General features: G+C 44.7%; 1 protein-coding gene across 14 annotated transcripts in view; it reads right to left on the bottom strand.

The window, feature by feature from the left end:
* The window catches only part of LOC119956267 (CCR4-NOT transcription complex subunit 3-like), a 94,354-nt gene that overhangs the window by 27,615 nt on the left and 39,482 nt on the right, over nt 1-27,257 (bottom strand). For 6 of the 14 annotated variants that reach the window (XM_038783318.1, XM_038783320.1, XM_038783319.1 and 3 more), the window contains exons 3-14: nt 21,835-21,902; nt 20,137-20,542; nt 17,575-17,642; nt 15,482-15,556; nt 12,831-12,920; nt 9,233-9,361; nt 8,077-8,103; nt 7,884-7,952; nt 4,843-5,062; nt 3,174-3,316; nt 2,351-2,404; nt 1,302-1,474 (exon numbers count right to left, since the gene is read on the bottom strand). In XM_038783318.1, coding sequence (XP_038639246.1) covers nt 1,302-1,474; nt 2,351-2,404; nt 3,174-3,316; nt 4,843-5,062; nt 7,884-7,952; nt 8,077-8,103; nt 9,233-9,361; nt 12,831-12,920; nt 15,482-15,556; nt 17,575-17,642; nt 20,137-20,284 — 1,196 coding nt within the window. In that variant the 5' untranslated portion in view covers nt 20,285-20,542; nt 21,835-21,902. Of the gene's footprint in view, nt 1-1,301; nt 1,475-2,350; nt 2,405-3,173; nt 3,317-4,842; nt 5,063-7,883; nt 7,953-8,076; nt 8,104-9,232; nt 9,362-12,830; nt 12,921-13,624; nt 13,739-15,481; nt 15,557-17,574; nt 17,643-20,136; nt 20,543-21,834; nt 21,903-27,257 lie in introns of those variants that run through there. The other 8 variants (XM_038783321.1, XM_038783330.1, XM_038783332.1 and 5 more) reach the window with 3 other exon arrangements.

Genomic DNA, 27,257 nt, shown 5'->3' with positions numbered 1-27,257 from the left:
TCTTCCAACTCCCCCAGGCTCGCAAACCTTCCGTCGATAAACAGGTCCTTCAGCTGTCTAATGCCCGCTCTATACCATCCCCGAAATCCCCCATCCATGTTCTTATTCTCATCTCTTAAGACAACATGGTTTCTGATCATCCCCAAGAAGGATTAGCAGCACCAACTGTTTTTACAAGTTCGCCCCTTTCTCCTTCTACAAGACGTCTGCTCACATTTAATTCACCAGCGAAGTGTGTGGGGGCTGGCAGGTTTTCTGTAAACACTCCTCCGTACTGGTCCAATGGAAAGATCATGGGGTGACTACGCCCTCTGGGACACGATGTATAAACCCAGTGTCAAGGTCAAAACACTCCCCAAGTGAGGCAACCATAAACAGACCAAGAGCTCACTTTCAATCAACCTGACCATCAAAATGTCCCCCTAATGCACAATCAAGAATCTTCCCCATCTCAGATGCCTTATCATCGAAGTGCCAAGTTAATGCAGACCACTGGTAGGCTCTGTTCTAAAGCCCAATTATACCTAAAATGCTGGCCAGGATTAGATAGTGGATTCATTTCCACCACCAGCTGCGTTAAATGCTTAAACTAATTTACTTAAAAACAAAGACAGGCAGCGGAAATGGCTGTAATCATTAATCTGGCCTCGATTCAGAACCAGTTTTACCAGAGAATTGAAAGGTTGAAACCACACTCCAGGATTCGGCCATAATCTTGGCTGGTTGAGGGAATCCTGCACTGTCAGCATTCTTCAGGCCTTATCACATCTCTGAAACAACTCCACACATTACAAGCTCCTTTGAAGTCCAGTTCTTTAATGTTATATAGGTAAATGCAGCGACTACTTTACTTGACAAGATCCCACAGTTAAGTGGCCACTTACTCTATTTTTGGTTGTGTTGTATGAAGGAGGAAAGTTGACTAGAGTACCAGGAGAAAAATGGTATTGGATCTTAATGACAACCAAGCCCAGAGTCTAGCCAGGATCATGGTTAAAATTTTCACCTGAAGGATGACACCTCTTACAACACAGGGCTCCGCCATTGAATGTCAGCTTAGATCACTATCCACTGACCCAAACTGTGCTAAACTAAAATCACCATGGACCCAGCCCTGTGTACACTTACAACAATGAAGCATAGATTCTCCAACAGACATCAAGTAATTTTACTGATACGGTGTCTTTTGTCTGCTTACTCGGGTTAAAGTATGAGGCATTATATAACACTGAAATACTAAGGATGCCAGAAACAGGGTGGAATTGATTTCTAAAGGCTGGGGCAGGATTGCCTGTACTTACAGTGAATAACTCTTGCTGGATTGTAGCAGCTTGTTTCCACCATTGCTGGATCCATTCGAGGGCAGGGTCGGCGTTTTTGTGCTGTTCAACCCCTGCGCACTCTGGGAAATAGAAACGGATGGAGGGAGATTGTTACCATGGTGCGTCTTGCTGCCTAGAACCTTTGCAGGGGACTGAGGGTGGAAAAGAGAGCAGAGAAGTGGTGTGAATATGGGGCAAGTGGGAAGAGAGGACACAGAAAGCTTGTTCTTAATCCTGTTGCAGACTTTTCCCCCATTGTTCTTTCCTTTCCCATTTCCCCAAGCTTTGTACATGCTTAAAAAGGTATTAACCTCTCACCTTCCAGTTCTACTAAAAGTTCACCGACCTAAAACGTTAATTCTCTCCCATCCTGTCTGACCAGCTGAGTGGTTCCAGCATTTTCTATTTTGATTTCAGATTCCATCATCCGCAATATTTTTAAACCAGGCTTAATTCCACCGTGAGAAAACTGGGAAATAGTGACGTTCAGTGTTGTCTATTCCACATCACAACAGTAGAAACATGCCACGGTCCAAAAGTCATCGCAGGCTCAGGACAGGGGGAATTTCAGCCGCATTCCAAGAGGGGAGTGCTCAGACTTTCCAATTCAAAATTCTCCACAAATGCTGAGCATTAACCAGCCCATTGACAGCAAATGAGAAGTGAATGCTTTCGCAGGGGCAGAAGGAGAATTAAAAACAAGCTGCCCCAGGATTGGTCACCTCCAGCCCCAGCATATATTTAAGAAGCTGCTACAAGAGGAGGCACAGTCCCCATCTTGAACCCGCAACTGAAGTGGTTGACAAAGTAAGAAGACAACAGTTACCATCAACTCTGGCCCACTAATACCGTTAGTTTTTTTTGGAGGGGAACGGAGTAATCATACTTTGACAAATTTAATCTACAACAAAGTTTGTTCCCCCAAAGTTTCAGCTTATTCACGTTGTACAAGATGGAATCTTTTTGTTTAACATAACATAATCTTTATAACAAACTGTGCAATCTACTCCCTCGAAAGGCAAACTGACCAAGCTCATTTCGCTGTCTGACCTACTCCGCTTCCGTTCATCCTCGTGATTTTCCTGCAAATGAAGCATTACAAAATCAGCACTGAAGGCATTGGTAAGAATTTCAACATCATAATGATTGCATGGGTTAATGTACCCCCTTTCGACAAACTAAGCTACACAGAACAGGAAACCTCCAAATACAATTCATATTTTCTCCTGACTTCTTATCTCAAACGGTAGCGGTAGGCATTAGATAATAGACTTCACTGTCATTGGTTGGGCTAGGGCAAGTTTCCATGCTGGGAGATAAGAGCAGCTTTGTTTGCGATGGACTCTCGATCAAATAACCAAACATGCAATGACCAGATGCATGGGGGAGCAATTTAGGTGCGGCTCAGGTAGAATGTTGCCTGCAGAAGGACATCCCAACAAAGTGCCATCTATAGGAGAACTGGGGGAAACACTGCTCTAAATGTAGTAGGACAATTCAAAATTGAAATGAAATAATGAGGCATACATCATTACGTTGCAACGGACAGCTTACACAGAACAATTAAGTACAAGGCCGATTACTTCACATCACCAGGTTAGCTGAACTGAAACAGAATGTAACTGCCCCCACCGCGAGTTAGTGCAGAGGTCTGATAATGCAGGTAGTGATGTGATCACTGTACCTGAGCACGGCCAGCGTGAGCATTTAGACCCATTTCCTACATGTGCATAATCTCTTTCTGGTTTGGGGAGGGCAGGTGGCAGTGCATTTGTTAAGATGTTTTCTTCTTTTGAAGATGTACCCCTTTGTCTGAATGTCCAAAATATATCATAAAACATCATTACTCACCACAGACTGGTTGGCTGGACTGAGCGGTACAGGAGAACTTGATGTCGTAGAGGTGGGAGTGCTGTTACACGGGTTAAAAAGCTCATCTTCCACATTGCTGTTACTGTTACTTGCTGGTGATGTTGCCATTATTGATGTTTGTGCTGGAAAAATGGAGTTGGGTTAAAACCAGACAGTATAATTCATCCACAATGAGGCATATTAATCCTACTGAAGCACAGTATAACTAGAGACTTCATTACTGAATGAGGGGAGTTGAATGGAGTGGTTGAGTGGACATGTTAACAGCTTGGGGACAACTGTTCATTGATAATATGGTCAGTAAGAAAGGGTAATCGATGAGTTCCAGGGCTCATACTCAATTCAGGAAGCTATTCTCTATAAACCCTGGCAGCTGTTTAGAACTAATTTTCAGTGGGAAGTTGAAAGTTCCTATCTGCAAATGAGCAGTTATAATAGTCTTGATAAAGGGTGGAGGACTAAAGTTGAGATGTTAAAGAAGAGAGGAGCTTCTAAACTACCAAATCCTGTGATTTGGTGGATAGTTTAGCTTTTTTATGAGAAGTTAATGAATGCAGAGCTGTGACTGGCTGTCACCAGCCATTGTTACTCATCACAGCTGCTTACAATCAGGACAAATAATTAGAGCAATTGGTTTGGTTTTAGAATGTCTAAATTAATGTTGGGTTTAGAGCAAATTTCAAATAGTAAATGTATCCCAGGAGCTAAGGGTATGTGGTTACCAGCCAGTTAACAATGCTGTGTCATCCACTCTCTATCAAGACTATTATAACTCTGCTCATTTGCTAACAGGAACCTTTAGCTTCCCACTGAAAATTAGTTCTAAACAGCTGCAAGGGTTTATAGAGAATAGCTTCTTTAATTGAGTAGGAGCCATGAAACTCTTACCCTTTCTTACTGACCAAATTGTCAATGAACAATTATGTTAACTACAACACGATTGATGTCCCCAATCTGTTAACATGTCCAGTCAACCACTCTATTCAACTCCCCTCATTCAGTGATCAACTCCAATTAATCAGAAGAGACCATACATTTCCCAACAGCATACTCTGCTTCCTCTTCATCTGCCTAGTTGTTACATCTATTCATTCATTTAATTTCTATTCCCTTGCTCTCTTTTCCAGCAGATTTTTTTTCTTGGGGTAATGACCAAGGCCACATTCTAGCCTTACCATTTTACTTGTTTTTAAGTTAACAATGATCATCCACTGCAATGTGATGGGCTGCCAGCCGATAGCTGTGTCCAGAGTCACTCAATGCAGATGGGGAATAGCTTCTTTTGAGTATGAGCCCTGGAACTCACCGCTTACCCTTTCTTATTCATCCTAAACTATTTGTTCTCAGCTCCACCAACAACAAGGAATGTTTTCTGGTCATTGTACATGGTACAAAGTATATACCAAAGCTCTTTTTAACAAAAAAATAAGTGTCTCTGAGGGAGGGAATTCCAGCAGAGACAGTTCCAAATTGAGGAAGTGGAAACTCCTCTGGCTCCAGATCTTCCACGAAAGAACACGTTTTAATACACACACATATACCGCTGCTTTACCCAACAAAGGTTGCCTCCCATTTGTTAGTTTAAAGTAGCTTTGCCATTGGTTCTGGACAAGCCACCCGACCCACAGCAGAATAAGAATACTCTTACCTATCTCCTCAAGATCAAGATCATCGTATAAAAACTCATTTTCTTTAAAGTCTGGGTCCTGAGAGGAATCAACATAGTATTCAACATCATCTTTGATCTTCTTGATCTGGTCCACTTCTATCGTGCTGTTGTCTAACATGCGCAGCAGAGTTTCCAGCATTTTTATGTGGTACCTGTGCCTCTCGATGTGTTGCTTCAGTTCTTCTAACCGGTCTTGTTTCTGCAGAAAGATTGCCACAAGTTAGATAAAAGAGCTAAGCAGGGTTTTGCCCCCACAACCCAAAGATGTGCCAACTAGGTGGATTGGTCATGCTAAACTGCCCCTTAATTGGAAATAATGAATTGGGTACTCTAAATTTATTTTTTTTTAAACTAAGCAATCAGTTCAGATTCAGGTCAGACTTGGAAAAGGCTTCAATTATTATTTCAAGACTACTACATGTTTACACATTTTACAGCTGTAATGAGATAGAATGCAAAATATAATTAGTTCATGGATTATGATCAATATTATGTAAACAAATTGTTCCTTCACTTTCCGTGTCCTTTCAGCCAATGTAATTGCTTCTGGAGTGGTTATTATGGTTCTATAGGCAGATGTAGCGGCTAATTTGTACAAAGCAAGGTCCCACAAACAGAAGTGAGATGAATGATCAGTTAATCTCTTTTGGGGTGTTAGTTGAAGTACGAATTCTGGAAGAAATCCCTGCTCTTCTTCAAGAAAAGAGCTGTAGAGTATTTTATGTGAATAGGGAAGTGTTCACTCAGTTCAATGTCTCATCCAGAGTGCGACACATTTGACACTCCAGCACTCCCTGGCTACTGCCCTACAGTGTTAGCCTAGATTATGTGCTCAAGGCCCGCAGCAGGGCTTCAAACCACAACCTTCTTACTCAAAGATTAGGCTGCACTATCTATGCCAAGCTGTCAGATCCTCAAATCCACACCATAATTCTGCTTCACTGGGAGTTTCTGACATGGATCCCTGGGCGAGGTCCTACCCACCTCTGCAAACAATCCTCTGTTGCTTGGCTGCCAGGCAGAAAAGTCACGATGCACCTTTATAAACTGGTGTTTGACATACCAAACAGTATGTACAGCAATCACAATGCCCACCTAAAAGCTGTTTAAAACACATTCATTAAAAGTACTGAACAAATTGTATAAAGAAAGCTTTACGGTTCTTTTAACAGTAGTCTTGGTGATTGAACTGACTAACAACTGCATTTATACAGCGCCTATAGCTTGGAAAAACATCTGTGCTTTAGAGCCACTAACAGATAAAAATGGACACCAAGAGTCCTGCATATGCAGCACCTTCAGAAAAACAAATAGCATGGCTACAGGGAAAGGACAGGGACTAGCTGAATTGCTTTACAGAGAGTCAACACACACACAACAGGCTGATTGGTCTCCTTCTGTGAAGTTATGACTTTACGAAACAAAGGAGGAGATATTAGGAGGGTGACGAAATGCTTCATTAAAGAGGATGGCATTAAAGGGAGAGAGAGAGAGAGATGGGAGGTGAAAGAGTTTCAGCAGGGATGTCCAGGACACAGGACCTAGAAGAATGATGGCATGGTCAGTAATGGGCAGAAGGGAGGAGGGGCAGGGGGGACATGTTGCCAGGTTGGAGATGGTTAAGGAGATAGGGATTTGGGAATAAAGGTATTTAGACATAAGGATGAGAATTATGATCTGCAGAAAGATTGCCACAAGGTCCTCACGGTAGCATGGTGGTTATCATCAATGCTTCACAGCTCCAGGGTCCCAGGTTCGATTCCCGGCTGGGTCACTGTCTGTGTGGAGTCTGCACGTCCTCCCCGTGTGTGCGTGGGTTTCCTCCGGGTGCTCCGGTTTCCTCCCACAGTCCAAAGATGTGCGGGTTAGGTGGATTGGCCATGCTAAATTGCCCGTAGTGTAAGGTTAATGGGGGGATTGTTGGGTTACGGGTATACGGGTTACGTGGGTTTAAGTAGGGTGATCATTGCTCGGCACAACATCGAGGGCTGAAGGGCCTGTTCTGTGCTGTACTGTTCTAAAGTTAGGGCAGCACGGTGGCATTGTGGATAGCACAATTGCTTCACAGCTCCAGGGTCCCAGGTTCGATTCCGGCTTGGGTCACTGTCTGTGCGGAGTCTGCACGTCCTCCCCGTGTGTGTGTGCGTTTCCTCCGGGTGCTCCGGTTTCCTCCCACAGTCCAAAGATGTGCCGGTTAGGTGGATTGGCCATGCTAAATTGCCCTTAGTGTCGGGTGGGGTTACTGGGTTATGGGGATAGGGTGGAGGTGCTGACCTTGGTTAGGGTGCTCTTTCCAGGAGCTGGTGCAGACTCGATGGGCCGAATGGCCTCCTTCTGCACTGTAAATTCTATTCTATCTATGAATTTTAAAAATAAAGCATTGGTCAGTTTGCACAGGGTGCGAAAAGTGAGCAGGACTGGGTACAGGTAAGGTTTGGGCAGTCAAGTTTTGGGTTATCTAGTTTATCGAGGGTGAAGAATGGGAGGCCGGTATTGGAGTAGCCAAGTCTGGAGATGATAAGGGTTTTCAGTGGCAGATGGGCAGTGGAGGTCAGTAATCTTTATGATGGGCAGTACATGATGTCAGAAGCTCAGCTTCGAGGTGAATATATGCTGAGATTGCAAACGATCTGGTTCAGTCCAGGACAATGGTCAGAAAGAAGGGTTGAAGTCAACAGTGAAGAGGCAGAATTTGCGGCGAGGGACCAAAGATATTGCCTTCAGTCTCCTCGGTGCTTAACCGAAGAAATGTGAGACTATTAACAATACATTAGTGTGGCAACTGTGGCTTGCTGAATAAACAGGAAATGCCCATAGTTAACAACATGACCACAGTTAACAAGGTGAAGAATACAGCAGTTGAGAAATGAATATGCAGGGTGTCTGGTGTATGTACAACATTCTCACAGGTGGTTCTACTGCAGCAGGAACACAAGATGTATTCACAGGGTCCTACAGTAACAGGCAGGTATGGTCAGGGCTATACCTGTGGGCTGAGTATTAAGGCATTTCATTCCTACCTCTTTTTCCCCTTTCTTTTTCCTTGTCACCGCTGACAAAGTTTCCATTTCACTTTCAAAAAGATCGACCTGGGAACAGCAACATGATTACCTTCACTGATCTGCATGGCATAGCACGAGACTCAAAAATAAATCAACTGCGATTACTAGGTTAAAAAACAAATTGATAGTAAAATTAGCCAAGGTGACTCACCTGCATATTTAACGTGTCTATCGTATTCTGAAATGGAAGACAGATAATGAAAAAAGAGATTTGCATGATTAATTAGAATCCTTTTCTAAATGTCAGAATTTGACCAATTTTGCTCACAATACTGATTGTCATCAAAAAGCCCTTGTTAGAGGATGGTGAAGCATGGCAGAGGCGAGAGGGGCCGATCATGCTGTCAATTTGCCACTTGGCCATCAGTCAGTAGGGACATAACACATTCACAACAAAGCACTAACCCCACATCCCAATACCCCAGCTAGTCACGGAATCAGTGAATTGCAGGTCAACAACTCTCAGGCTGCCCTCTTTAATACCAGAGTTTATCTCGTCTGATATTTCTTTTGATATATACTGTTTTAGCAATTCCAGGTTTTGGAATTTTTTATAATCACAATAATGACACGGACAATTTAACTGGGAGACTGTTATATTGTAGATGGAATTCCTGATAGGCCAGGTTTCAGATCCCCAAAATATTCCACAACAGTTTCAGGCAACTGAATACAGCCAAAATCTTCCCCCTGGCCTCTGACTGATCGGCCAACATCACATCTTTTTTCATGCACGCTCACTGCTGGTCACTGTCCTCTGCAAACCCACTTGGGGAGGAGCAGATGTGGCTGATTCCAGTGAGTAAAGCCAAAAGGCTTTCTGAGTGACAGCAGCAAAGGAACTGCCCCAAGGCTGACAATTCAGCTGCAATGCCAGCATCAGCAGGGTCCGCAATGAGGCCAACCTGCACATAAAGAAGCAACAGCTTGCATTTATGCACCAGCATTAACGTGGTGCCGTGCCTCAGACAAGTGGGAGGCAACATAGTGAGGCCGAAATATCTTGCACAGGAAAATATATTAATAAAAAAAACAAGGATAAACAAAACTGAAATGCAAAAAATAACAGTGAAAAAACAGAGGAAGCAACCTCAAAAAACACAAACAAAAAATAATTTACAAAATTGTAAAGAGAAAAAGGAGTCTCGCAGCGTTCCCGACGAGGTGCGAGTTCATGCCTTGCCACGTACCCTTTCCGCCTACAATGTGGCGAGTTCTGGGAGCAACAGCAGGAGTTCTTGAACTGGCCTGAGTTGTGTCAGCATTGGCCCTCTGAAAAGCATTTGGACTACAGTGCCATCACTCACCGTTAGCCACTGGCAGATTTCTTCCTTTTCCTTCTGTGCAGGATCCACCTTCGTCGCTGATCCCAGCCCTTCTTTAGAATAGGCTTTGGTCTTTGTTTCTCTCTCCACTATCTTGAACCTTTCCATTTGCTTTATAGAAAAGATTTAAATACTTGAACCTCAAATTTAGATTTGAAAATTGCGCTATGCATTCTCTACCCCTGGCCCCGCTCATTCGCCTCTCCGATCAGCTGACCCAAAGCAACCCTGTGGCTGCCTGACGGCGCTACAATTGTAGTGAGGTGACACGTTTTCTTTCCCTCACTTGATAATCACAAAACAACACGGGAAAGTTGACCAACAACTGAGGCCAGCAGATTAGAGTGTGAGGAAGACACAACACTCAAATCTGACATCTTTGGATAACGCAGGCCATTCAGGCTGTGCCTGTACAGGACTAAAACCCTGGGCGCAGATACATATCATCAAGTCAAACATATAATTTCCTTCAATAAAAAGCAAGCATTAAAATACATGCAGAAATGAAAGAATTTTCCGTGCTTTAGACCATTAAAGTTCAGCATGTGACCATGTCTACCCAGTCAGTACTCAGCACCCAAGTGTTCCTGGGTATTTTTCACACTTTATGAGACCTAAAAGTCTCCCTGCTTTAGTTTCCAACTTGACTTCTGGAAATTTACATTGTCTTTTATTTATGTTGTTAAATTTAGAGTACCCAATTCATTTTTTCCAATTAAGGGGCAATTTAGCGTGGCCAATCCACCTACCCTGCATCTCTTTTGGGTTATAGGGGTGAAACCCACGCAAACACGGGGAGAATGTGCAAATTGTACACAGACAGTGGTCCAGAGCCGGCATCGAACCTGGGACCTCGGCGCCGTGAGACAGCAGGGCTAGCCCACTGCGCCACCGTGCTGCCCCAACACTGTCTTTTATTAATGCATCTTTCTCTTTGTACTTTATATGGAAGTGCAGGAACAAGTCTGTGTGAATTTGCAGAGAACAAAGGGAGAATGTGGGCTTTGAACAGAATGCACTATGTTAAATAAGATAGTGGGCAACATGGAAGAAATGTAGCTCTGCATTACTGATAATAAGGCAATCGCACAGCATGATCCAAATCACAGTAAACAGTGGAACTAAAGGGGAGGTATTCTTATGCAACAGATGAAAAGCGAGGACAGAATTTACAAAGTCCAGAGCAGAGTGGAAACAAGACAATTTTCTGGTTGTTGCTATGCTAATTTGAATAATTAGTGCATGCATACTAACTTTAGTACCGCTGTTAAAACTGTGCAGAGAGGAACTTGGTCAAAGTCAACCAACCAACCTACACTTATTGTCTGATGTATTCAAGAATCAGAGCAAAGCAACCGTAAGACCTGGTGGAAATGCCCTGACCACTGCAGGTGGAGTAATGACTTGCTGTTGTGCAGAACACATGACGTCAGCGTGGTACAGAATGGAGACAAAAGGTCACCACACACGATGTGATAAGACAAAAAAGGCATACTGTACAGTATAGCACTGACACTGTGAGGGTGCAGGGTGATGCAGCCATTGTACAGTACAGCACTGACACTGTGAGGGTGCAGGGTGATGCAGCCATTGTACAGTACAGCACTGACACTGTGAGGGTGCAGGGTGATACAGCCATTGTACAGTACAGCACTGACACTGTGAGGGTGCAGGGCAGTACAGCCATTGTACAGTACAGCACTGACACTGTGAGGGTGCAGGGTGATGCAAACAGCCATTGTACAGTATAGCACTGACACTGAGGGTGCAGGGCAGTACAGCCATTGTACAGTACAGCACTGACACTGTGAGGGTGCAGGGTGATACAGCCATTGTACAGTACAGCACTGACACTGTGAGGGTGCAGGGCAGTACAGCCATTGTACAGTACAGCACTGACACTGTGAGGGTGCAGGGCAGTACAGCCATTGTACAGTACAGCACTGACACTGAGAGGGTGCAGGGTGATACAGGCATTGTACAGTACAGCACTGACACTGTGAGGGTGCAGAGTGATACAGGCATTGTACAGTACAGCACTGACACTGAGAGGGTGCAGGGTGATACAGGCATTGTACAGTACAGCACTGACACTGTGAGGGTGCAGAGTGATACAGGCATTGTACAGTACAGCACTGACACTGTGAGGGTGCAGGGCAGTACAGCCATTGTACAGTACAGCACTGACACTGAGAGGGTGCAGGGTGATACAGCCATTGTACAGTACAGCACTGACACTGTGAGGGTGCAGAGTGATACAGGCATTGTACAGTACAGCACTGACACTGTGTGGGTGCAGGGTGATACAGGCATTGTACAGTACAGCACTGACACTGTGAGGGTGCAGAGTGATACAGGCATTGTACAGTACAGCACTGACACTGAGAGGGTGCAGGGTGATACAGGCATTGTACAGTACAGCACTGACACTGAGGGTGCAGGGTGATACAGCCATTGTACAGTACAGCACTGACACTGTGAGGGTGCAGAGTGATACAGGCATTGTACAGTACAGCACTGACACTGTGAGGGTGCAGAGTGATACAGTCATTGTACAGTACAGCACTGACACTGTGAGGGTGCAGGGCAGTACAGGCATTGTACAGTACAGCACTGACACTGTGAGGGTGCAGGGTGATACAGGCATTGTACAGTACAGCACTGACACTGAGGGTGCAGGGTGATACAGGCATTGTACAGTACAGCACTGACACTGAGAGGGTGCAGGGTGATACAGCCATTGTACAGTACAGCACTGACACTGTGAGGGTGCAGGTGATGCAAACAGCCATTGTACAGTACAGCATTGACACTGTGAGGGTGCAGGGCAGTACAGCCATTGTACAGTACAGCACTGACACTGTGAGGGTGCAGGGTGATACAGGCATTGTACAGTACAGCACTGACACTGTGAGGGTGCAGGGCAGTACAGGCATTGTCCAGTACAGCACCGACACTGTGAGGGTGCAGGGTGATACAGCCATTGTACAGTACAGCACTGACACTGTGAGGGTGCAGGGCAGTACAGGCATTGTACAGTACAGCACTGACACTGTGAGGGTGCAGGGCAGTACAGGCATTGTACAGTACAGCACTGACACTGTGAGGGTGCAGGGCAGTACAGCCATTGTACAGTACAGCACTGACACTGTGAGGGTGCAGGGTGATACAGGCAATGTACAGTATAGCACTGGCACTGAGGGTGCAGGGTGATGCAGGCATTGTACAGTACAGCACTGACACTGTGAGGGTGCAGGGCAGTACAGGCATTGTACAGTACAGCACTGACACTGTGAGGGTGCAGGGCAGTACAGGCATTGTACAGTATAGCACTGAGGGTGCAGGGTGATGCAGGCATTGTACAGTACAGCACTGACACTGTGAGGGTGCAGTACAGGCATTGTACAGTACAGCACTGACACTGTGAGGGTGCAGGGCAGTACAGGCATTGTCCAGTACAGCACTGACACTGAGGGTGCAGGGCAGTACAGGTATTATACAATATGGCACTGACACTGTGAGGGTGCAGGGCAGTACAGGTATTATACAGTACAGCACTGACACTGTGAGGGTACATTACCGTTTCAATGAGTTTTCGATTTTCCTGTAACTGCCTCTTGTCTTTGATTTCGTTGGAGGCCACCCATGTCTTTATTTGGTCTCGCAACCTCTGCAGACGAAACAGAACACAATACAACAAATGTAAATCATCAGCAGGAAGACAGAATGACATATAACCTGTTGTTTTTGTATTGGAACCAATACTTACAACAGATTGATCCTGGGCCTGCTCAGGAAATGGAATGTCCATAGAGGCACCGCCTCAGAATCTTACAGAAAAATCAGATGGAACTGGTTCTATTACTGGGGATTCCTGGGATGATACTTCTGGACTGGCATGACTTCTTAGAAGTTTCCTTATTTGTATTTTTGTTTGAATGCCAATAATTCCCTCGACATGCTATTTTTAGCAAATCTATTAGCAGGTTCACAAGTATTTCTGCTACGCTGTTTCAATGTTGTCAGAATCTCAATTGTTTTAATGAAGACACTGGGAATGCAGCACAAATATACATCTCCTCTGGTAGAGTTCGACTTTACAGATTTTTTTTAAAAAGTAAGATTTAATGAATGAGAACTATTTCTGTGATGTCATATTCCTTTCCACCCTGCATACAGCCCCAACTATCAGAGCCAAAGTTTCAAATGGATTCAAACGTGGAAAACAATTGTCTCCAACTTTACATTTTATTCTACCGTTCGATGCAAGGGAAAGTTATACCAGCAGCTGAAATTGGATTAGTGATTCTGTTTGAACTATAAATTACTTGTTCACTATGTTACCGATGAACAGTCATCCAGTCATTATCTGACCTGTTTATTAAATCCATCTCCAAATCAATTCTAACGCCTCGGAACATTGAGACCTGCCACCCAGTTGCTTCAAGAGGGTGAGTGAGCGAGGTCTGCAAGTCTGCACGGGCAACAAAGCACATCAGCCTCTGATACCCGTGACGACAATAATTCTGTGAGAGAATGACAGAACGGTAAGAGACTTCTGTTGTGTCACAATTCAGTACTTCTGACAACCGGCAAGTGATTCATACTCTGACCAGAAGCCTAAATCTCTGCTACACTCTAACCCCGGAATCCCCTTTGTGATGCTATGTCCCATTGCTAAGCCCTCTCTGCTCAGCGCTTACTCAGTTTTCATCATTAATGTCATGGCTGACGAGCGTAAAGGCGGGTTTGAGAGAAAAACAGGATGACAACGCTGTGAAATTAAATGTATTTCACATGGAAAGTAGACCATTAAACTGCGTCAGCTTGTCACTTCCATTTTTGTTGGGATCCTGTTGTGTCTAAAACAGCTGCTGCACTAATCTGGACACTTCGCCCTAATGTGAAGTGTGAAAATGATTGTGAAAGCAGCAATCTCTCAGCTGCAGCATAACTTAACATTCTTGACAGAACGGTTGGAAGTGAAGGGGGGAAAGGTGCGAATTACTGCCCATGGCATCTAGGCAGCGAATGACTGAGTTTGGCATCAAAGAGCCCTGGCAAAATTGAAGTCAGTGGAAATCAGGGGACAAACTCTCCACTTCAGTCATACCTGACACAAAAAGATCCCCCCTCATCCTTCTAAACTCCAACGAGTACAGACCCAGAGTCCTCAACCGTTCCTCATACGACAAGCTCTTCATTCCAGGGATCACACAATGTTCAATACCATGAGCAATTTCAGATACTGAATCAGTCCGTGTCCATATGCAGCAAGACCTGGGCAGCATTCAGGCTTGGGCAATAAGTGGCAAGTAACAACTGTCCAGCAATGATCATTTCCAACAAGTGAGAACCTAACCATCTCTCCTTGACATTCAATTACATTGCCATTGCTGAACTATCAACATTCTGGGGCTCACCATTGATCAGAAACTGAACTGTAACAGCAATATAAATACAATGACAGTAAGACTAGATAAGAGAATGGGGATTCTAAGCCAAATAAATCACCCGCTGACTTTCCAAAGTTCATAAGATTCAAGTCAGGAGAATATTCTCCCCTGGCCTGGGTATGTGCAGCTTCGACAATACTCAAGAAGCTCAACACCATACAGGAGAAATCAGCCTACTCGATCGCCATTTCCTCCACCACCGTTGCACAGTGGCAGCAGTGTGCACTACATAAAAGATGCACTGCAATAGCTCACCAAACCTCCTTTGACAACACCTTCCAAACTCAGCTGGAAGGACAAGGGCAGCAGACACACGGGAACACCACCACCTGCAGGTTCTCCTCCAAGCCATACATAACCCTGACTTGGAAATATATCGCCGTTCCTTCTGAGTCACAAGATCAAAATCTTGGAACTCTCTCCCTAATAGCACCAAGGGAGTAACTGCACAAGGTGTAGTAGCAGACCATAACCACTCACTGCCATGTAGGTCAACTAGGGATGGGATGGGATGCCAGCAACATCCACATGCCATATTTTTTTTTTTTTAATTGTGGGGGAAACAATCTTTTCACCAACACACAAGCTCGTTGTGAAGATATCAGTTGAGCGAATGTACAATCCATCTACACACACTCGTGATCGCCATGCGTCAGCCATGGGGTGCTGAACCAGATCACGTGGCCGCGACAGAGACCAGTCTGCATATTACCTCAGGACCTGAAACAGCTCATCAGCAAAATAAAAGCCTCCACCTCGGGGCTCTTTCTCTCACCTGTAGTTTCTTAATTTCCTTCTTCAGGTCAGCTTCATATTTTTCCTTCTGATTGGCGTTTGCTGCGCTGTGCACCTGTTTACAAGAAGACGCTGTTAAAAAGGGCCTTGCTGTCATTGCGCACCAGACCTATGGCTTTAGCTTAGGGTTTATGTTTGCTCTAGGAGCTGGGAACAGCTGAATCACAATGACAATCCAGGTCAAGCCATCAAGACTCTGCTCCGAGGGCATCATCTCCCTTCACTGAGAAAAACGTGACATTGGTCAAATAAATTTTCTGTATTTTAGTCTGCGTGCTGCCGTTAAAGATCAGGAAAAACCTTAACAGTGTTATTTTAAAAACTGAGTTTGAACATATTCCTGACTATTTTAGTGATAGCTAATGTGCCATTTAACTTACATTTAGCTCAAAGCTTTCCCATTGGCTTCCTCTACTTCACACGGTGATTTCCTTTAACTGGCACTAAACTGTCCATATTGGCAGTCTGGGAGCTTCACTCTACTGATGCTAGCCAGGAATCATGGCCTGTCAGCAGCTAAGTACTGACTTTGCTGATTATTTCACTGACACACAGTATAAATTGATAATATTCTCGGTACCCAGTAGCTGAATTTGGATTATTTTACTGCCCGCAACATTAGAAAGGACATTTCTTCTCATATCCACACTCAATGGTCCCTGATTGCTCCCTTGCAGTTATGACACTGAATACAATCCAATAAATGGCATCCCAACAGTTATAATCCGAGGTACAGCTTTGCAACCGGGACTGTCCATCACTATCACTTCCTGCCTTTAGTTTCGAATGTGTGGAGGTTTTTCTGTCCATGTACAGGGCAGGTAAGGACAGTCTTCGCCCCACACCAGGGGGGAACATCATCTGCAGCTAGAAGAACATAAACCTGGAAGTCTTAAAATGGTGAGTATTTGGGAAATTAAGCAAAAAATAATCATGAATTATAAAATTAGGAAATTGTACAAGAAACCGTTTTAACAAGGGGAAAGAACCTCAGAATACCTGATACAGTAACATAAAGCTAATAGTCACTGGTAATGAGTGACACCTTAAAATCAGTTAGTTCTACCAGCTCAGCAGTACTCCTGTAGGAACATGACAAAACATTCATACGGTAGTTTCAAGAGAAGATTAAGCGACTACAAACAAAATGGCATTTTAACAATGCCAACTAATTTTTCTGCCCTCAGATCTCATAATCTCACCGTCACTGGGAAAGGTCCACACCGTAATGTCAAGTCCAGGAGGCAGAGAGAAAAAGGGGTGAAGCAATGGGAAAGAACGAATATGGTAGAGATTTAAAAGAAAGGGAGAAAGGAAGAGAAAAGGGAGACACAGAGATCAAGAAAACCTGGACTCACCAATAACAGTGCCCTTGTCCCTCTAAGCGCAATATCTGATCATCATAGGGCAACCTCAAAATCTAACAAGAGGTGAAGTACACATTACAGGCCTGGGATTGTCTCCAGAGATTCTGTTCATTTGTCTTGAATCAAATTAACCGTGGCTGAAAACTACATCAGCTTTTCCTTTTTTCAGTCACAGAAGAGGTTCCTCCAAGAATGGTGACTCTTTGCTATTCTGGGTTTTGAACTCAATTTAATTTTTTAATAAAAAATCTCACAGGTGCAATTTTAATTCCTTATGTTTTGCAACAAACAAAAAAAGATAAAATTAATGTTACAGGAAAGATCAGGAAATGCGGCTGATTTGTGTAAGTAGCTAACTGTCAAAAACAAATATCTATTTAATTTCAAAATTCATAATCTTTCATGAAGCACGAATTGAGAAACAGGGACAAAGGTGGGATGTTGATGAGCAGAGGTGACTGGATGAACGGAAGCAATCGGGATTGTAAGAACCAATTTTGACAATTGTTTCTGCTAAGAGGGATGTCACAGTACACAAGGAGATGAAATGACTGCAGCGTGAGATATAAAACCTTTAATGATAGTTTGTTTCCAGTTTAAAATAGGAAGGCATGGAAACGCTCACAGAGAGCAAGTGCATCAGCCTGTGAATAACTTGGAGGAACCTGATCTCAACCTGGGAGCAGCCAGCTTCAACCAACTCTACCTTTTGCCAGATGTCTTCAAAGGTTTCTACACCCTCACTGACTTTCTTCAGACAGCGGTCAATTTCCCCTGCAGGACAGCAAATTGAAGGGGTTAATGTTTCTCTTGAATTGCAGAGTTCACTTGTGAGTTAGTGATGGCCAATTATTTTCAATTAACTTTAAAACCGATGGGGAAAACAAAACATCGCCAATTAAATCCTATTTGGTTAAACCAGGTGCACACAGCAACATTATTAGCGTGCCCTTACTTTAAAAAAAATATATATTTTTATTCAAGTTTTATCATTTTTACAGATACCTCAACAAACTTTCAAAACACAGTCCAGAACAATTATTTCTGCAAACATAAGAGAAAGAAGGATCAAAACAATGGTCTTTAAGAACTGGTGCCTCTAATTACACAACTGGTCAAATGGAAGTGGGGTTATTTCTAACCCAGTCCCTTATGAACCTAAGATGAGAGGCTGATTGGTACATTTTAATATTTGGCATCCCTAATCACCCCTTAGAACCAGGGAGCTGCAACTTGGCCAACTTCAAACAAGGCTTCTTTTTATTCCATATGAACGATCTGATCACTCCATTGATCTTTTTTAAGACCTTGGCAGGCAATAAGATTTGCAACATCTGTAAAGCATACAAAAATCTAGCCAACACATTCATTTTAATCAATGCAATCCTACCCAGCCACGATATCTGCAGGAAGGACCAACATGTCAGGTCCCACCTAATAGACGCAATCAACAGAGGAAAATGGTCCCCGACAGTTGCTGAAAGAAAGGGGTATTTGCAACATCCAGATATGTAAATCCCGAAGGGGACCACCTGAATGGGAAGTTGCCACAAAAGGCTCTGTGGCCAATGCAAACAACAAGAGGGATATGGGCATTTCTGCATGGTCCCTCTCTGAGGGCCAAAATTCTCACATCATTAACCATTCAAAGGCACTATTGCCAAGGGCCTATGATACAGCACCTGGCTCAAATTAATGACAGTACATACCAATTTACGGATCCATCAGCAAGTTCTTAAATTCCCTGCCTTACCCGGTTGGAGCTCCCTTACAGTCACCTCCCTTTTAGAAACGGGAGCATTTAGGACCAACCGTTGACCCTCTGAGACTGTAGCAAGATCGCGGGAAGAAAAGAATCCGCCTATTAATGTGCGCAGCTTTAATTAATCTATTACCCCTGGAATCACACACAGAGGGCCAGCCCTAGAATCGGCCCCCTTCTTAGTCAAGAAAGCCAAGTAATTACTTGGCTTGTTCCCGAACTCTTACAATTTTTACTTTACAAACTTCCCGCTGGGTCAGCAAGGAATCAAGCCGCATTAATCTCCCTCACCAACTGCTGGTCGGGTTCCTCCCGTACTCCTCTCCGCTTCAGCCAACATAACTTCCAACCAGCCCTGACTTCCCAGCACTCTACACCATTCGTTAACTCTATAGGAAATACCCAACCCTTTAGCAGAAACCTTGCAAATCTCCCCAAAATGGAGGGGGTCACATCAGGAAGGGAATTTACGGAGTAAAAAAGCTCAAACACCTTCTTAAAATACAGAGTGACGGGTTTATCCTTGAACAAGGATGTGTCGCAATGCCATGATTTAGATCAGGGGCGGGAGGCCCTTGACTAAAATTTCGAGGAAACGGGAGCATGGTCAGAGACCACAATGCTACCTATAGAGCAGGAGGATCCCAAATGTAGGATTGCTCGAAGTATGAAGAAATAGTCAATTCAAGTACAACACTGATGAGGAGCCGAGAAGAATGTGAATTCTTTATCTGAAGGATGTCATGTTCTCCACATGTCTAAGTACCCCACCTCCTCACAAACTGTCACCAACGGCATTGCCTGAGGGGTGGAGGGATTTCAGGTTACTGGAAGCTTATACACCGAGAGGTTTGAGTGACAATTAAAGTCCCGCCCACAAAAGAATTAGCTGAAGCCAACTCTGCATGAAGACTTTGGAAACACACTCTGGGGAGTGATTTGGTGGGCCATTTGCATTCATTATCAAAACAGATTCTCCACATACAAGACCCGTAACAAACACATATCTACCCCCTCCCCTTACTGTTCACACAATTCTCCACCTTGAATGGAACATTTTTATTGATCAGAATTGCGACTGTACTACTGAATGATTATGGGCATTGGGTGTTGATTGTCCCTAAGCCTGAAAGACAGGATATGATGTACCCGTCCCACCTTGAAATACCGATCCTTCACATCCAGCTTAAGGAAATGTGGCAGCCAGCTCTCAAAATATGTGACAGGGATCTTACCACTCCTTCTGGGAGACTGACGACCCTGACATTCTTCCTTCAGCCTCGGTTCTCCAGATCTCCCAGGATTTCTTTTTTTTTTTAAATTTAAAGTACACAATTCATTTTCTTTTTCAAAGAAGGGGCAATTTAGCGTGGCCAATCCACCTACCGTGCACATCTTTGGGTTTTTTGGGGGTGAGATATACGCAGACACGGGGAGAATGTGAACTCTCCACACCGACAGTGACCCGGGACAGGGATCGGACCTGGGTCCTCAGCACCATGCTACCTTTCCTCCAGGATTTCTGTCGTACCACACTGCTGATCTTCCAAGGATTGAATGCAAACTTCGGCTGAGTAAGCAACATTTTCGACATCCAGGATACTTTCCTCTGTTGCATCGAGCCTTTTATTAGTATTCTGTAGCTTGGCCTCATGAGCACTTATGTTCTGAGTCAACGCGTCAAGTGTAGTCTATTACTATGATAATATTTTCAGTCATTATTTGCAGCGAGTTCGGAAGTGCTGGGTCGAGAACCCGTTGAGGATCAGGTCGCCATATTGAGAAGACAGCTCCGCCCCCTGTGGCATCCGAACGCTCTCTTTTATCGCCAGGTTTCTTTGGATTCTTCGACATTTTTTTCTCCAACATTCATCCAAAAATCTTCTACGGACGTAGTATGGAGCATTAACTCCTGGATTAGGCAAGCAATTGCCGCGCAAAAAGGATAAAAGGAGGATTAAAAAATGAGTAGCGCTAGCACCCATGGAAGAGCTACTATTCCCACGCCCATGTCACCTGACCCCCTCCCCCAGTCATTTTAATTAAGGATTAATTAGAAGATGGACTTTAATAATAATAATAATAATAATAATAATAATCGCTTATTGTCACGAGTAGGCTTCAATGAAGTTACTGTGAAAAGCCCCTAGTCACCACATTCCGGCGCCTGTTCGGGGAGGCTGGAATTGAAACCGCGCTGCCGGCCTTGTTCTGCATTACAAGTGTTTAGCCCACTGTGCTAACCCCTAAGCCTTTCTGGAGGTTTATAGATACATAGTCCAGAGCACCCCCAGGCAATGTGCTCGAATATCAAATATCATTTTGCACACAAAATGCCTCTCTTTATTGGGGCCCTGTACTTTTCTCACAGCTCCCTTCTCTCAAATCCCTCACGTTCCCATTTAGTCCCTGCTCAGAGTCTCTGCACCCTCCCCCCGCCCCCTCAGAATCCCACACCCCCTCTCAGACTGCAATGTCCACATTTGAGAATCAGGATTTGGTGTCTGGGGTACTTTTCCTCATATTGTGTAGCGGGTATTTGCAGAGAGAAATCAACACACCTGGAAAACAGGAGATTACTGCTGAGGCATTTCAACCCTGAATAAAAACCCGGTAGCACATTAGCTACAGTTTAGTTGGAGTACAGTATATCCCACTGGCAAAAAAACGCCACATTACTGACTAGTAACCAATGTGGAATTAGTAATCTAGGTGTGCAAATATTAAGACATTGTCTGCTATTAAGAATCATTGTTGGTATTTCTTAAAACCAGTGTAAATGTATTTGTCAATTACTGCCGCTGGTTCTTTAATTAAAGGGAGCTGGTGAATGGGCTGGGGAAGGGCTGCGAATGGATCACATGCAGCAAGAATTCCAGGAGGAATTACATTGTAGGATCAAGGAACAGACATACAGGAACTATCTTCTAACACTGCTTGCGCTTTCTGAAGCTAGAGAGTGAACTAATTAGGCTGCGTGAAGGTTCTTGTTCAACGTCCCAGACCAAAGCAGAGACCAATAAACTGCCCCATTCTTCAACCAATTCAGCAACCTCTTATCACAGCTTCTGCGCAGTCGGACATGCAAGCATCACACGTCAAATTTCAGATCAGGAAGACAGGAACTAGAACGACTACACCAAGAATGTTCCCCCCCCCCCCATTTAACAAACCAAAACCTTAACCTGCAGACTGATCCCTTACCTTGTAATTTCCTTTTATCAGCCATGACTGAACGACCAGTCAGTGCCTTAAAACCATGCTCCAGTGCGCTGTAACACAGAAATAATTTGTAGTCAGTGACTTTAGAGAATATCGGCAAAAATAAGCATCAGTATTAAACACAAATCAACATATTGTAACACAGATAATATTGCCCAACACACTATTAGACAGCAAATCTTTCAGACTATAATATAGACACCACAGTTCGACAAACTGGAACGCAAACACAGTGACCACACTTACACGATCCAATAGCCTGTAACACAGACATTACAGCCCAACACACTAACACAAACCAAAACACTGCAATACAGGCATTACAGCCTGACCCACTGTAACACTGGCACAGCCTGACTCATGTAACACAGACAGCCCAATTCGCTGTAACACAGATATTACAGCCTGGCACACTGTAACACAGACATTTATGGGCAGCACAGTAGCATCGTGGTTAGCACAATTGCTTCACAGCTCCAGGGTCCCAGGTTCGATTCCCGGCTTGGGTCACTGTCTGTGCGGAGTCTGCACATTCTCCCCATGTGTGCGTGGGTTTCCTCCGGGTGCTCCGGTTTCCTCCCACAGTCCAACGATGTGCAGGTTAGGTGGATTGGCCATGATAAATTACCCCTTAGTGTCCAAAATTGCCCTTAGTGTTGGGTGGGGTTACTGGGTATGGGGATAGGGTGAAGGTGTGGACCTTGGGTAGGGTGCTCTTTCCAAGAGCCGGTGCACTCGATGGGCCGAATGGCCTCCTTCTGCACTATAAATTCTATGACAATCTATGACAATTACAGCCTGACATACTGTAACACAGACACAGCGCAACTCACTAGAACAGACAATACAAACTGACACACGGTAACAGGCAATACAGACTGACACCCCTGTAATACATACATTACAGCCCCACGCCCTGTAATACATATGTTACAGCCTCACACCCAGTAATACAGATGTTACAGCCCCACACCGTGTAACACAGACACAACCCAACATACTGCAACACAAACATAGCTTAACATATTACACAGTCTGACACACTGTAAAATTAATATTACTGCCCGACACACTAACACAGGCATTACAGCCCGACACACTGTAACACAGGCATTACAGCCCGACACACTGTAACACAGGCATTACAGCCCGACACACTGTAACACAGGCATTACAGCCCGACACACTGTAACACACACATTACAGCCTGACATACTGTAACACAGGCAATAATAATAATCTTTATTGTCACAAGAAGGCTCACACTAACACTGCAATGAAGTTACTGTGAAAAGCCCCTCGCGCCCCATTCTAGCGCCTGTTCGGGTACACAGAGGGAGAATTCAGAATGTCCAAATTACCTAATAGCACTTCTTTCGGGACTTGTGGGAGGAAACCGGAGCACCCAGAGGAAACCCACGCAGACACGGGGAGAACGTGCAGACCCCGCACAGACAGTGACCCAAGCCGGGAATCCAACCTGGGATCCTGGCTCTGTGAAGCCATAGTGCTAACCACGATGCTATCGTGCTGCCTGACACACTGCAGCACAGGCATTACAGCCGGAAGCACTAAACCAGACATTACAGCCTGAAACACTAACCCAGACGTTTAAGCCTGAAACACTAACCCAGACATTACAACCTGACTCACTGTAACACAGGCATTATAGCTCGGCTCATTGTAACATACGCATTACAGCCTGACACACTGCAACACAGACAATGCCGTCTGACACACTGTAACACAGACAATGCAGCCTGACACACTGTAACATAGACAATGCCGCCTGACACAATGTAACAGAGACAATGCCGTCTGACACACTGTAACACAGACAATGCAGTCTGACACACTGTAACACAGACAATGCAGTCTGACACACTGTAACACAGACAATGCAGTCTGACACACTGTAACACAGACAATGCAGCCTGACACACTGTCACAGACAATGCAGCCTGACACACTGTAACACAGACAATGCAGCCTGACACACTGTAACACAGACAATGCAGCCTGACACACTGTAACACAGACAATGCAGCCTGACACACTGTAACACAGACAATGCAGTCTGACACACTGTAACACAGACAATGCAGTCTGACACACTGTGACACAGACAATGCAGTCTGACACACTGTAACACAGACAATGCAGCCTGACACACTGTAACACAGACAATGCAGCCTGACACACTGTCACAGACAATGCAGCCTGACACACTGTAACACAGACAATGCAGTCTGACACACTGTCACACAGACAATGCAGCCTGACACACTGTAACACAGACAATGCAGCCTGACACACTGTAACACAGACAATGCAGTCTGACACACTGTAACACAGACAATGCAGCCTGACACACTGTAACACAGACAATGCAGTCTGACACACTGTCACACAGACAATGCAGCCTGACACACTGTAACACAGACAATGCAGTCTGACACACTGTAACACAGACAATGCAGTCTGACACACTGTAACACAGACAATGCAGTCTGACACACTGTAACACAGACAATGCAGTCTGACACACTGTAACACAGACAATGCAGCCTGACACACTGTAACAGACAATGCAGTCTGACACACTGTAACACAGACAATGCAGCCTGACACACTGTAACACAGACAATGCAGCCTGACACACTGTAACACAGACAATGCAGCCTGACACACTGTAACAGACAATGCAGCCTGACACACTAACACAGACAATGCCGTCTGACACACTGTAACACAGACAATGCAGCCTGACACACTGTAACACAGACAATGCAGCCTGACACACTGTAACACAGACAATGCAGCCTGACACACTGTAACACAGACAATGCAGCCTGACACACTGTAACACAGACAATGCCGTCTGACACACTGTAACAGAGACAATGCAGCCTGACACACTGTAACAGACAATGCAGCCTGACACACTAACAGACAATGCAGCCTGACACACTGTAACACAGACAATGCAGCCTGACACACTGTAACACAGACAATGCAGTCTGACACACTGTAACACAGACAATGCCGTCTGACACACTGTAACACAGACAATGCAGTCTGACACACTGTAACACAGACAATGCAACCTGACACACTGTAACAGACAATGCAGCCTGACACACTGTAACACAGACAATGCAGTCTGACACACTGTAACACAGACAATGCCGTCTGACACACTGTAACACAGACAATGCAGTCTGACACACTGTAACACAGACAATGCAACCTGACACACTGTAACAGACAATGCAGCCTGACACACTGTAACAGAGACAATGTAGCCTGACACACTGTAACACAGACAATGCAGCCTGACACACTGTAACACAGACAATGCAGCCTGACACACTGTAACACAGACAATGCCGTCTGACACACTGTAACAGACAATGCAGTCTGACACACTGTAACACAGACAATGCAGCCTGACACACTGTAACAGAGACAATGTAGCCTGACACACTGTAACACAGACAATGCAGCCTGACACACTGTAACACAGACAATGCAGTCTGACACACTGTAACACAGTCAATGCAGTCTGACACACTGTAACACAGTCAATGCAGTCTGACACACTGTAACACAGACAATGCAGTCTGACACACTGTAACACAGACAATGCAGTCTGACACACTGTAACACAGACAATGCAGCCTGACACACTAACACAGACAATGCAGTCTGACACACTGTAACACAGACAATGCAGCCTGACACACTGTAACACAGACAATGCAGCCTGACACACTGTAACACAGACAATGCAGTCTGACACACTGTGACACAGACAATGCCGTCTGACACACTGTAACACAGACAATGCAGTCTGACACACTGTAACACAGACAATGCAGCCTGACACACTGTAACACAGACAATGCAGCCTGACACACTGTAACACAGACAATGCAGCCTGACACACTGTAACAGACAATGCAGTCTGACACACTGTAACATAGACAATGCAGTCTGACACACTGTAACACAGTCAATGCAGCCTGACACACTGTAACAGACAATGCAGCCTGACACACTGTAACACAGACAATGCAGCCTGACACACTGTAACACAGACAATGCAGCCTGACACACTGTAACATAGACAATGCAGCCTGACACACTGTAACATAGACAATACAGCCTGACACACTGTAACAGAGACAATGCCGTCTGACACACTGTAACACAGTCAATGCAGCCTGACACACTGTAACACAGACAATGCAGCCTGACACACTAACACAGACAATGCAGTCTGACACACTGTAACACAGACAATGCAGTCTGACACACTGTAACACAGACAATGCCGTCTGACACACTGTAACATAGACAATGCAGCCTGACACACTGTAACAGACAATGCAGCCTGACACACTGTAACACAGACAATGCAGTCTGACACACTGTGACACAGACAATGCAGCCTGACACACTAACACAGACAATGCAGTCTGACACACTGTGACACAGACAATGCAGCCTGACACACTGTAACATAGACAATGCAGCCTGACACACTGTAACAGACAATGCAGCCTGACACACTGTAACACAGACAATGCAGCCTGACACACTGTAACACAGACAATGCAGTCTGACACACTGTAACACAGACAATGCAGCCTGACACACTGTAACACAGACAATGCAGTCTGACACACTGTAACACAGACAATGCAGCCTGACACACTGTGACACAGACAATGCAGCCTGACACACTAACACAGACAATGCAGCCTGACACACTGTAACAGACAATGCAGCCTGACACACTGTAACAGACAATGCAGCCTGACACACTGTAACATAGACAATGCAGCCTGACACACTGTAACACAGACAATGCAGCCTGACACAATGTAACACAGACAATGCAGCCTGACACACTGTAACACAGACAATGCAGTCTGACACACTGTAACAGAGGCAATGCAGCCTGACACACTGTGACACAGACAATGCAGCCTGACACACTGTAACACAGACAATGCAGCCTGACACACTGTAACACAGACAATGCAGCCTGACACACTGTAACACAGACAATGCAGTCTGACACACTGTAACACAGACAATGCAGCCTGACACACTGTAACACAGACAATGCAGCCTGACACACTGTAACACAGACAATGCAGCCTGACACACTGTAACAGACAATGCAGTCTGACACACTGTCACACAGACAATGCAGCCTGACACACTGTAACAGACAATGCAGTCTGACACACTGTAACACAGACAATGCAGCCTGACACACTGTCACACAGACAATGCAGCCTGACACACTGTAACAGACAATGCAGTCTGACACACTGTAACACAGTCAATGCAGCCTGACACACTGTAACACAGACAATGCAGCCTGACACACT

The sequence above is a fragment of the Scyliorhinus canicula genome, chromosome 23, assembly GCF_902713615.1.
Source record: "Scyliorhinus canicula chromosome 23, sScyCan1.1, whole genome shotgun sequence".
Taxonomy (NCBI): Eukaryota; Metazoa; Chordata; class Chondrichthyes; order Carcharhiniformes; family Scyliorhinidae; genus Scyliorhinus; species Scyliorhinus canicula.
This window is presented reverse-complemented; position numbering and strand designations above follow the sequence as displayed.